This window comes from Balaenoptera acutorostrata, chromosome 13, assembly GCF_949987535.1.
Source record: "Balaenoptera acutorostrata chromosome 13, mBalAcu1.1, whole genome shotgun sequence".
NCBI classification, from domain to species: domain Eukaryota; kingdom Metazoa; phylum Chordata; class Mammalia; order Artiodactyla; family Balaenopteridae; genus Balaenoptera; species Balaenoptera acutorostrata.
This window is the reverse complement of record NC_080076.1, coordinates 11,234,543-11,246,687: the sequence shown is the minus strand read 5'-3', so window position 1 is coordinate 11,246,687 and position 12,145 is coordinate 11,234,543. Positions and strand designations below refer to the sequence as shown.

The following is a 12,145-nucleotide window of genomic DNA, read 5'->3' as shown; positions in this document are numbered from 1 at the left end:
CTTTGCCTTCCTCTTTCCTGATATGAAAACTAGAAGCCAAAGCTGGAAATTAGGTAATACTTGAGATTACGTAGGAAAAAAAGAGATTTTTTTGAAAGTAAAAGTAGGTAATTGAGGGCCAGCATGTTTCTGGCTTTTTATTTTTTATGTAGTTGCTTACCATTTCATGTAAATTTTGGCCCCAGCTACCAAATATCAGGCTCTATCTATTGAACTTGGAAGGACAGATCGTGTTCTGCTGATTCTGATCATTTTTCTGAATAGTAAAAGGTTTGCTTCTGTGTTTCTCATCAGTAAGATGGTAAAAACTATAAGAACAGCCTAGTGTTCAGAGGACTATTATTTCTTGATGTCAGCATCCATAAGACTGATCAGTGAATCAACAGACATTGATTAAGAACCTGCTTTGTGCACGACACTGGGAAAATAACAGGAAAAACAAAGATGAATAAAACATTTCCCCTCACCTCAAGGAACTGACAATCTGGCTGAAGAAATAAGATTCCATAATAGTTAAACAATACAAGGGGAAAAAGTGCCAGCTCTGTCAGAGGGCAAATTGTGAGATGAATACTCATCACTTCAAGGTCACTGGACATGAGACTTCATCTGAAGGAGTGTAAGTGTAAGCTGGACCCTGAGGGATGGCTGTATTTGGACAAGCCAAAAAATCACGTAAGCTCTGTTTATGTTTTATGTAGTTACATCCTAAGAGTCTCGTGCTGTATTATGCAATCAGCACATTTATTTCTGTAGGCAGCACAGCAAGCCCAAAGTCCCTATGCTTAAAACAGCCAAGGAATTGAAACATATTATTACAAATAAGATCAGATTTGAAGAAGGGTGATTAAGAAGTAATGGAGATCATTTCCAGCATTTCTAACAATCCACATACAGAGCTAGAGTTGTATTTATGTTCAAGGATACAAGGATGATAATAATATTTACCTGCAGGCTCTTTTGGCATTCCTGGTATGGTATGTCCTCAGAAAAAAGGTGATAAAATAGTATCAGATATTACATTATGTAGTGTGACTAGTCTGAGCACACGTGGGGTGTTTGAATAATTCAGTGTGTGCTTTAAGTGGCTTGTACACATGCATGTATTTGTACATATTATTTTAATCTAAATTATGTGAATATCTCACAGAATTAAAGGGAAGGTTGAACAGCCAGTCTTCAGAAAAGAGAGGAGGAAGGTTTCTCTATAAATACCAGTAGCAAGAGTGAGCTGACAGTCTCTTCTGAACGTGGCAGTGGATGCACCACTGGCAACTTTTTTTCCCTCATGGCTCTGTTTAAGGTTCACATTTCTTGGAAAGTTTTTTTTGTCCAGTCTTAGGACATGTGTCCATCTCTTACCCAGGAAGTTCTGGGCATTTTCATGGTGAGTCCCATCAAGATTGCATGAGATTGGGAAGGTTGAAGTCTACAAGGGAAAATTGAGTTGCCATTATCAGAAGAAGGGGGTGAGGCTGCAAACAGTGGCACCACTAAGTACTGAACTCAGTAGCTTATTTTGAAGTAATTTATTTCTCATTAAAGCCCTATAAGGCAAGCGTTAACATTCCACTGTTATAAATAAACATGACTCTAGTTAGAAAATGTGGTTCTAGGATTTTAGCAAGTTCGGTATCAAAACCTGTACACCGCTCGTAGCAACACACACGCACGCGTGCGCGCACACGTGCGTAAATTTCTTAAGCGATTAAGGTTTCAACTCAAATGATTCAGTTATTTCTATTGATCAGATTTGTCGGTGTTCATTACGTTATCTTTTCCATATAGGGAGTAGCATTTGTGTTCATGTAGCCCACTCACCTTCATACTCTATTTGTGAATATCAACATGCACATCCATAGCTGGGTGATACGAATACTACTTGTGAATACAGAGAGGGCCATTTTAGTCGATCTTCACAGCTTATTGGACAGCAGCGCTGGTAACTACAGGCATTTATTAGGGGATTGATTTTGTTTCAGATGCACAGAACACCGAGGATATTCAGATGTATTAGATGCGGTCCCAACCCACTTGTCATCTAGCTGGAGGAGAGATCTTAGGCGAAAACTTATAAAGAATCCAATGTTAAATCTGGAAATGAGAAATCATCTTGTAAAATTTTCTCATTTTGCAGATGAAGAAACAGAAGGGTACAAATGGCGAATGAAAAGCCCAAATTAGTACGGTAGGTTTGCTGCAGGATTGTGGCTGTAAATGTTGCCCAGTCTGTGGTTCGTGGTGGTGTGGCTTGTAGTGAAGGCCATGGGCCCTGTATACTGCAGGCTTTCTTAAAAAGGCTCGATTTCTGAAGTAATTGGGAAGGCTTGGTGCCTTACCAAGGCAGAGGATTGTCTTTAAGGAGTAGTAGGACTACAGGGATTGGAAGGAGGGAAAATAGGAGTAAAGAAGGGCCAACGTGAGGAGAGGCACCTCAGTGGAGATACACACCATATTGTCATTCAGTCAGTTAATACATCAGTGTAACTGTCTTAGAGTTTTAGATAGAGCAGTGGAAAAAAAAAAAATGAAAAGAGGCTGAATTCTAGAGTTGTAGGTAGTAGAGACTTAAAGCTCATCTATGTGCGATGTGATATACACTGGAAAGATGGTTCAGACAGACACGGTTCTGAATCCTGGTTCCATCAACAACCAGCTGTGAGACTTTAAAGTCCAATACTGAAATACAGCAATAATGGTACCTGCTTGCCTTAGTTAGAAATTGTGCTTGGCTGGTTGAAACAAAGCTTAACGCTAATGACTTACCAATGAGAAGTCTGGAGCCAGGCAAAGACTGACAATTTGGCAGGATAATGTCACCAAGGGCTTGGCTTCTTATGTCAGGCACTCATCACCTCATATTTACAAGGTGACTTTTGGGTTGCTCTCCATTGTGTTCATGTCCCACATGAGATAGAGGGGAAGGGGCAAAAATCAAATGCCAGCTGAATTAGCAACTCTCTCCTATCCTTGAGGGAGTTTTTCAATGATGTTCAACACAACTTTCTTTTGCATCTCATTTGTTAAACCTTAGCTATAAGGACACTGCATCTACAGGGAGGCTAGCAAGTGTAGTTTTTCAGCTGGACACATGGTTGCCTCCAACAAAAGCAGGGATCTATTAATAAGAACTAAGGGCAAGTGGATATTAGGTGCGCAAGTAAAAGTCTCAGTCACACATGACCTTACATAGCTGTTTGAGGATTAGGAAAAAAATGTATACGTTCTACATTCTCAGTATATTTAGAGGGAGGGACAGGTTGATGAATCTGCTTTCGGATATTCTGAGCTTTAGTTGAAGATGTTGCCGGTATCTGGAGTAGTTTGGGAAATCTCAGAAAAAGGATTGAGGCTGGTTATTGAGATTTGGAGGTGTCTGCGTAATACATGGAGAGGGCAGAAGCTTTAACTGCTAGTGCTGCAAAAATATGGAAGCGATCTCTTTCATTGGTCACTCCAACATACAGTGAAAGAGGTCAAGTATTTTAGGTTGTAATTTATAGAAACTAGAGGGATCGTTGTGAGTGTGCACACCACTAACTGCAGCACAAGCTGCTTTAAAGATAACTTTGGGTCATGATTAGAGAAACACCAGTCCTTTTCTTTCCTGTTCAGCCTCTAATCGACGCAGGCAACTGTATTTCTCTGTCCTTAAGCCAGTAGATCCGAAGCTGCAAAGAGTGTGCTTCTCCCAACTTCTTCAGAACCCTTTCTCTCTTTTGGCTCACTCAGCCCTCCCAGATTCTAATTCAGAGACAATTTCCCCCGCTCACTCTAAAAAGTTCCCATATTTTCTTTATTTCTCTTGGTTAAGGTTTTTTTTTTTTTTCCCCCTTCAGGTAACTTTATCATTAGCTAATGTCTCACACATAAATTCTCGCTTTTTGCATGTCCAGAGGGGCTGGTAGAAAATAGGGAACCCCTTTAATACTGGGGGTATCTCAAGTCCTTGTGATTAAGAAATATAATAACCACTGTGACTATTTTCCATGGTTTGTCTACTCCTGGTCCTTGCCCAGGTTTCCACCTCTTCTCAAGATAATTCCTCATTCTCTCCCCACACCTGTGCCAGTTTCCTTCATTGAGAATAGCAATTTGTTGGTTTTCTCCTAAATACTTATTATAGATTGCTACCTTTCAAAATATTTTGTTTATATACTGTATTTCCTGAGATAGAGCGCCGCATGCAGGTCCTCCAGATTAATTGCTGAATGTATGAATGAGTGAAAGGGAGACATGAGAATATCAGAATAATTCATGAAATACCAAATACATATGTATGAGGCTATTTAGTGAAAGCTAAGTAAGAGTTATAACTATTTAAAAATATACTGAATTGTGGTAAGCATTTCATGTTGTACGTAAGTCAAATCATCATGCTGTAACCTTAAACCTATATAGTGCTGTATGTCAATTATATCCCAATAAAACTTGAAGAAAAAAATTTAAAAGAAATAAAAAATAAAGATACACTCAAGTTATAAGTGGAAGCTACAGAGTTTATGATTTAGAAATAATTAATATTTGGATGATAGAAACTTTGGTGTCCATTCTTCTCAAATTTTATAGAAGCATAGGTGATAACTACATCCCCAAAAGATATAGGGGTTTTTCTGTGAGGTGAACAGAAGTTGGAGATATTTAACATATTAAGTGAATTCTCAAGTTTAATATCCTTTATTCGAATGCTGGGAGTTTTGAGACTATTGATAATAGAGGCAAATGTTTTAGTTATTGACTTTAGCTCAGTGGGGGATTACATGAACTCATGAAGACAGATATATGCCAAGTTCAAGGCCTTTTTGCTTTGTAAGAATCTAAAAGGCTTTTAGTATTGGCTCGATTGATGCAAGAGTGCATGGGTATTGAGTTATAATCTTCATGTCAAACATTAATATTAATTATTCTATTACCATTGGATTATATATATATCTATATAATATATATTTATACATATAATTAAATAATTATATATGTATAATCGTTGCATACATAGAGAGAGAATACGTTAATACTATGAAATATTGGCATATAATGTTTTGACTAAAGCACATTTTTAGAGAAAATCTAGGTCTTCTATGTAATTGAAAATTAAAGTCTATTTTTCTATTTTTAACATTAAATAAACTCATTTCTTGTTTGCATGGCTGTTGTATGGGAAGTAGATTGTAGACAATAAGAATTGAAGTATGTTGATAAGGAGTAAAATGATGCAAAGTCTAGGCTAAAGTAGGCGGTAGCTTGGAATGATATCTACCGTCAAGTACTATTGACAACGTGGATGCAGAGACAAGAAAGAAAAACAAATCTAGGTTTTTAGTTTGAGTAACCAAGTGACTGGTAGTGTCATTTGCTCAGGTGGAAAGGCGTGAGGGAGGAGGAGGTTTGGGGGTTGGTAGGAGACAACATCAGTCTGGGCATGTTACATTTCAGGGCACGTGGTGTATTTATGTGGTTCTACTAAGTAAGTAATTCAATATGTAAGTTTGGTTGGCCAAGGAGATTTTATATAAATGTAGGTGTTATCAAAAATATAGAAGTGAGTTAAGCTATAGGACTCTGTAAGTTGCAAGGAAAAGTGTTTTTACAAAGAAGAGAAGGGAATCCGTGGGTAAGGTTTTGGGGGAGTGCGAGTAGTTAAAGATCACAAAGGGGAGGGTAAACCAGCCGAGGTGACTGAAGGGGGCAGAGAGTGAGGTAGGAGAACAACAGGGACTATGTGGTATTAATAAAGGCAGAAGGAGAATGTGTTTTGAGGAGTTGTCAGTGGTCAATTGTGGTAAATTTAAATGAGATAGAAAGTAAGAAAAGAACAGAAAAGTGAACAATGGATTTGACAATATGGAGGCCAACGATGAACTTGACACAAATGGAAGAAATTTGTTTTTTAAAATAGAAAACACACATGTTTTTGATTCAAATAAAGCTATATAGATGGAAAAGGATCCAAATCCCAGGAAAAACATTCTTGAGGTCAGCAGATAGGATGGATAGCTCAAGTAGAATGGTTTGATTTTGATTTGAATAAAGACACTTAGCTACAATAAAAGGATGGTAAGTAGAGGGTATGGGGAAACTCAAGATTTATTTTTCCTCTTATATCTCATGTAGCACAGATCCTGGAGATGAGGGTGAGTACATTTTGTACTGTCTTTGCCATTTTCAAACTATTTAATTTTATTTTCCCTTTCAAACTCTCAACTCTTTTGTAGAATGCATCACCATACTTTACTCAAGATCTTTCATGTTGCTATCAACCATCAAATATATAGTAATCACACTGATTTGTTGAGGATTTTAGTACACAGATTATTTTATTTCTCCCCACCGTCACTTTTGGCTTCTCACTTTCTTGGTCGTCTTGACTTTAGTGATCTGTTTCTCTGCCTCAGTTTTGTCATAGATTCTTATGAACATACCCTTGGCTTGCTAACTCTCATAGATACACTACTGTTGAAAATCGACTTCAGGCATCTCATTCTCTGTCTGCTACTTCCCACTCCAGCAATTCTGCATCCTGGTAAAGTCCTACCACCGATTGGTGCTACCAGAATCTTCTCGATGTCAGTCTGCCTTCCCTTATTTCCTCAGTTCTCTCTTACAAACTTAGAGACCGTGGACCTTCATTATCATCACTCACATGTTGGTACCCTTATCCTCCTAACCCTCCTCTCCTCTCATTGTCCATGACTGGTTAAACCCAACCCTCTCCTTCCTATGCATCTTCAAATACATAGATGAGAACAAAGCAAGACAGACAACGGGATGACTGGTTTTACATTAAGTCAATGGACATAAATCTCAAAGGGGCAATCCACGATGCTCAGCTATTCCATTATATTCTCCCTAGTATATGCATTTTTGACTCTTCTAAAAAAAGGAATTCTCTCTCCTCCTCAAGCCACTTTCTCCTCTCTGTCTTAGCTGACAACCTTGTCTCCTATGCCATCAAGAAAACAGAAGCCATCAAAAATAACTTTCTAATATTCGCAAATACCTGTTGCTGCAAAAAAAAAAAATATTTGTTGATCTGTGGTCAGTTTTTTTGTAACATTTTCCTATGCCTTCTCTTTCCTTTTTAAGTTTCTTGCATCTTGTTATATAGCAGACTAGTAGTAGATGATTCTATTTAATAATAGTAGTTGAACTACTATGGAAACAGAGAATACTTTCTGATATTGGGTGTGTGTTTATCTGTTTGTTCATTTGTTCTTTTGTGTAATTATTTGTTTTTAAATGAGAGTCCTTATTTCACCCACCTTGAAAGACAAGGGCATTTGAAGATAGTCATTAATGAGGGAAGGGTGAATTTTGTATATGAATCAAAAAATAGCATAATTGAACAAGAATACAAGTAGAGTGGTAGTTATTTACTAATATTTAGATAGAGATATTTTGAGAAAAGCCTTTACATGCCAAAATATTTATGTAATTTGAGGCGTTCTACTTTCTTAAAAAATTTTATTTTATATTGGATTATAATTGATTTACAATGTTCTGTTAGTTTCAGGTGTACAGCAAAGTGATTCAGTTATACATATACATATATCCATTCTTTTTCAGATTCTTTTCCTATATAGGTTATTACAGAATATTGAGTAGACTTCCCTGTGCTATACAGTAGGTCCTTGTTGATTATATCGTATATGTTAATCCCAAGCTACTAATTTGTCTCTCCCCCCACCTTTCCCCTTTGGTAACCATAAGTTTGTTTTCAAAGTCTGTGAGTCTGCTTCTGTTTTGTAAACAAGTTCATTCGTATCACTTTTTTAGATGCCACATATAAGTGATATCATATGATATACGTCTTTTTCTGTCTGACTTACTTCACTTAGTATGATAATCTCCAGGTCCATCCATGTTGCTACAAATGGCATTATTTCATTCTTTTTAATGGCTGAGTAATATTTCATTGTATATATGTACCACATCTTCTTTATCCATTCCTGTATTGATGGACATTTAGGCTGCTTCCATGTCCTGGCTATTGTAAATAGTGCTGCTATGCACATTGGGGTGCATGTATCTTTTCAAATTATGGTTTTCTCTGGATATATGCCCAGGAGTGGAATTGTTGGACCATATGATAGTTCTACATTTAGTTTTTTAAGGAGCCTTAATACTGTTCTCCATAGTGGTTGTACCAATTTACATTCCCACCAACAGTGTAGGAGGGTTCCCTTTTCTCCACACTGAGGGGTTCTGCTTTGAAACATGTCTGTGGAACCCTGGTCAAGGCCCCCGAGTGAGCAATATAAAAACAGAAAGGTTAAGACCAACCTGGTGTTATTAAGACAAAAGATGTTTCTAAGTATATGTGAATGGGTCAGATGTCTACATATGTTTCATTTTAGAGGGACCTCTAATCGTGACCAGGGCTACTAAATCTGATGTGAATGTTTTTTAGGAGCCACAGTTTGGAGTTTATAACGGCATATTCAAATCCACTGTGAAGATAATTTTACTATTGTCTTTATTTTGTACTGTTGGACAGAAAAGCAGAGATTACTGACAAGCAGGTTATGAATCAACTGGAACATTGGTGAAGTTTTAAACTAGACATATTTTATGTTAGTATGACAGATCATGGAGTCAGCAGAATTTGGTGATTGGCTGTGCAATTAATGAAATAAATTCAGCAAATTATAATCAAACAAATATTGAAGTGTTTGTTTTTTTAAATATTCAATTAGGTATTCAATTGACAGAAACACAGACTTGGAGAGATACTTCAATATTGATGCCAACAGTGGAGTTATTACAACCGCCAAATCTCTGGATCGAGAGACAAATGCTGTTCATAATATCACAGTCCTTGCAATGGAGAGCCGTAAGTTGTAAGGTTTAACATTAAATTAGGATGGAGGACATTGAGAGTGGAGAATGGGTTGACATGAGTTTACAGTTTCGACTTGAATTTTACTAAGTGTTTGTTTGAATTCAGCAAAATTTTGAAATTTTCTAATTTCAAGCTGCGAAATATTTATATTCTCTAACTTTATTCGCTAATACTTACAGAGTTAGTGAAAAGAGGTTACCGTAAAATAATGCGCCCGAGTTACCCTCAGAGGGTTTCTGCTTGTTTTGTGGTCATACTTTATGTGCTGCATTTATGCTGACATGGGGTTGGTCCAGTAGTTTACAAAAAAATAGTAAATTGATCTCTAACCAAGACACCCAGATTTCAACATTCTCATATTGAACTAATTTTGGTCCTTGATAAGAAAAACATTGAGAGAACAATGCATAATTATATTGTGTGCATGTTATATACATATGTAATAGGTACATAATATATACACGTATTCATACAAAAATTGGCTCTAGCATCAAAGAATATTGAAATTCCTGGCTTATTTGTCACTGTGTGTGTGTGTATGACATTTGGATCAGAGTTTGCGTTGCTCCCTTTAAAGTCTACAGTGCTGTGGTTCTAGATTTTATTCAAGTCTTAGTCATTTCCTTATTAGATTGTGCTTTAGAGAGGCAAACATTTTTGATTGATTCTAATCGTTTTAAATATGAGTTTCCTAAGTAAGATGGGGTTGGAGTAATAGCTTTACTCTGAGAACAAGCAGACCGTGGAGATATTGTGGGTTCGGTCCCAGGCACCACAGTAAAGTGAATATCACAATGAAGGATTCACACAGATGTTTTGGTTTCTCAGTGCATGTGAAAGTTGTGTTTATACTATACTGTAATCAGTTAAGTATATAATAAATAGCATTATGTCTAAAAAAAATCAATGTTTACACTTTATTTAAAAAATACTTTATTGCCAAAAAATGCTAACTGTCATGTGATCCTTCAGCAAGTTACAGTAGGAACATTAGGAACATCAAAGATCACTGATCACAGATCACCATAACACATATAATAATAATAATAAAGTTTGAAATCTTATGAGAATTACCAAAATGTGACAGAGACACAAGGTGAGCAAGTGTTATTGGAGAAATGGGACCAATTGACTTGCTTGATGAAGGGTTGCCACAAACCTTCAATTTGTAAAACACACAATATCTGCAAAGCGCATTCAGGTGAAGTGCAATAGAACGAGGTGTGCCTGTAAATGAAAAAAACGTTTTCCCGTTTATTAGAGAATCCATCTCAAATAGGAAGAGGCTACGTGGCCATCACTATACTTGACATCAATGACAACGCCCCTGAATTTGCCATGGACTATGAGACCACCGTTTGTGAAAACGCCCAGCCAGGCCAGGTGAGCGTCTCCAGAATACCACGCTCCTCGTTCGTGATTTCTTTAAAGATGCCCGGCGGCGGTTGCCTTTGAAATTCTGCCAGCTTTAAGATAAAATATAATCAGCGTGTTTCAGCAAAACTAACGCTTTGATGTGTAGCATCAACTAATATTAAAGGAACTTTCAAATTCCGTTTAATTGGGATGATGAAAATTCCTCTGGAAGAACAGGTAAACGTTGTAAAAGCCGTGCTAAACGGTTAAGGGCTTAGGCTTTTTTAAGGAGAAATATAGCATGTTAAGCTCGATTGGGCCACTTCCCACATTACACAGCGGGGCTGAAGTACCTTGAAGTTGTACGAATTAAGTGTAGTGTAATCTCCTTGTGGTTTGGTCTACTCATCTATATTGTCAGTGTCCTGTGATGTTTACTGACATGGTATAATCAGTTGGTACAGCTTATTTCTGAGGTTCACAAAAGTAAATTCAAATATGAATTTTGAAAAGGATATGATTTGATTTTCGGAGCCCTTTTTAGATTGGGTTCATATTAGTACACCTGACACCGCCGCCTCCCCCCTCTCCTCACACAGCTCATTCAGGAAGATGATATTTATCATCCGTGTAAAGTTGCTCTGTCCTGCCTCACAAAACAGCTGAGCACACCAACATGCTTTCAAGTTTTACCTTCTCTATTCCTAGGTTATCCAGAAAATCAGTGCTGTCGATAAAGATGAGCCATCCAATGGACACCAGTTTTATTTCAGCTTAACAACGGATGCAACGAATAACCACAACTTCTCACTGAAAGATAACAAAGGTAAGGTATAATTTCTTTTTGTCAGAGGAGGCAACAGGTAGAAGCTTTCTAAGCAAGTACTTTTTCTCACTCAGGAATGCTGATTATGTAATTTTTTTTTTTCTTCATACCAGCAAGGACGTTAATTAAAGGGCAGTGAGCCCCTTAAGTAATTTTTATCTATGGATTTGCTGTCATGAAGAAGAAACTGCTACTTAAATCATTTTAGGCCTAAATCCAAAGAAGGGGGGAAGCCAGATCCATCTCTCTCTGTCTTCTAGACATTTGCTTCCTTACTTGTATACCAAGCTCTTAATCCAGAGTATCTAATCAGTTGAGGACCAGCTAAATGCCTTAACAAGGATTATACTACCTAGGCATAACCTGAGAGGTTAGGAAAATAATTGGACTTAACACATTTCAACCTAAATCAACCTTGACTTAATATTTCAATGCCAACATCAGTTATTGTTTTATTTTTAACATAAAAATAAAAGTAATCCATGCAAATAACAAATATACTCTTTATGCAAAGAAATATAAAATTTAAAAAGAACAAAGAATTCCCTATCATCCCAAATCCCGTTTCTCTGCTTCAAAGATAAACACTCTTAATCAGTTTTATAAATGTCATTATAGAAACATTTTTACATGTTTCTGGTAGATTCTGGTTTTGCTTAATTATATAAACATATATATATATATACTTCTGGACATAGAGACAGTATATAGACAATTGTAAAAACTTTCAAAGGAAGCATGAGAACTTGCTACCTATTGTCTAATTTTGAATACTCTTCTTTCTCTCTCTCTCTCTCTCTAAACAGAGAAAGGAGTATACCCCAACAATATAGGAAATGTAATTCTTCCAGTTTGAATGTGTTACTCAGCTTTCAGAAAAACAAAATGTAGAAATAAATTTGTTAGTTAAGTCTGGCTTATCTAAAAATACTTGCTTTCAGAAGATGGACATTATAAGTGCTTTTGCCTGAAGCCACCACTTATTTTACTGCAGGAAATTCAACTTTGGCCTCAGAAATTCAATCTGAAAATAATACATGTTTCTGATCCCGCTCTCTGCTAAATGAGGATACTGTCTTTTCCCCGTAGTAACATAAAAGGAAGCACATTCTCTATGTGGGTAA

General features: G+C 36.8%; 1 protein-coding gene across 1 annotated transcript in view; it reads left to right on the top strand.

Annotated features, from left to right (window-relative positions):
• CDH7 (cadherin 7) overlaps positions 1 to 12,145 on the top strand; it is a 131,371-nt gene that overhangs the window by 97,835 nt on the left and 21,391 nt on the right. The window contains exons 8-10 of the mRNA XM_007189932.2: positions 8,694 to 8,830; positions 10,101 to 10,222; positions 10,904 to 11,021. Of these exons, the coding sequence (XP_007189994.1) occupies positions 8,694 to 8,830; positions 10,101 to 10,222; positions 10,904 to 11,021 (377 nt within the window). The remainder of the gene's footprint in view (positions 1 to 8,693; positions 8,831 to 10,100; positions 10,223 to 10,903; positions 11,022 to 12,145) is intronic.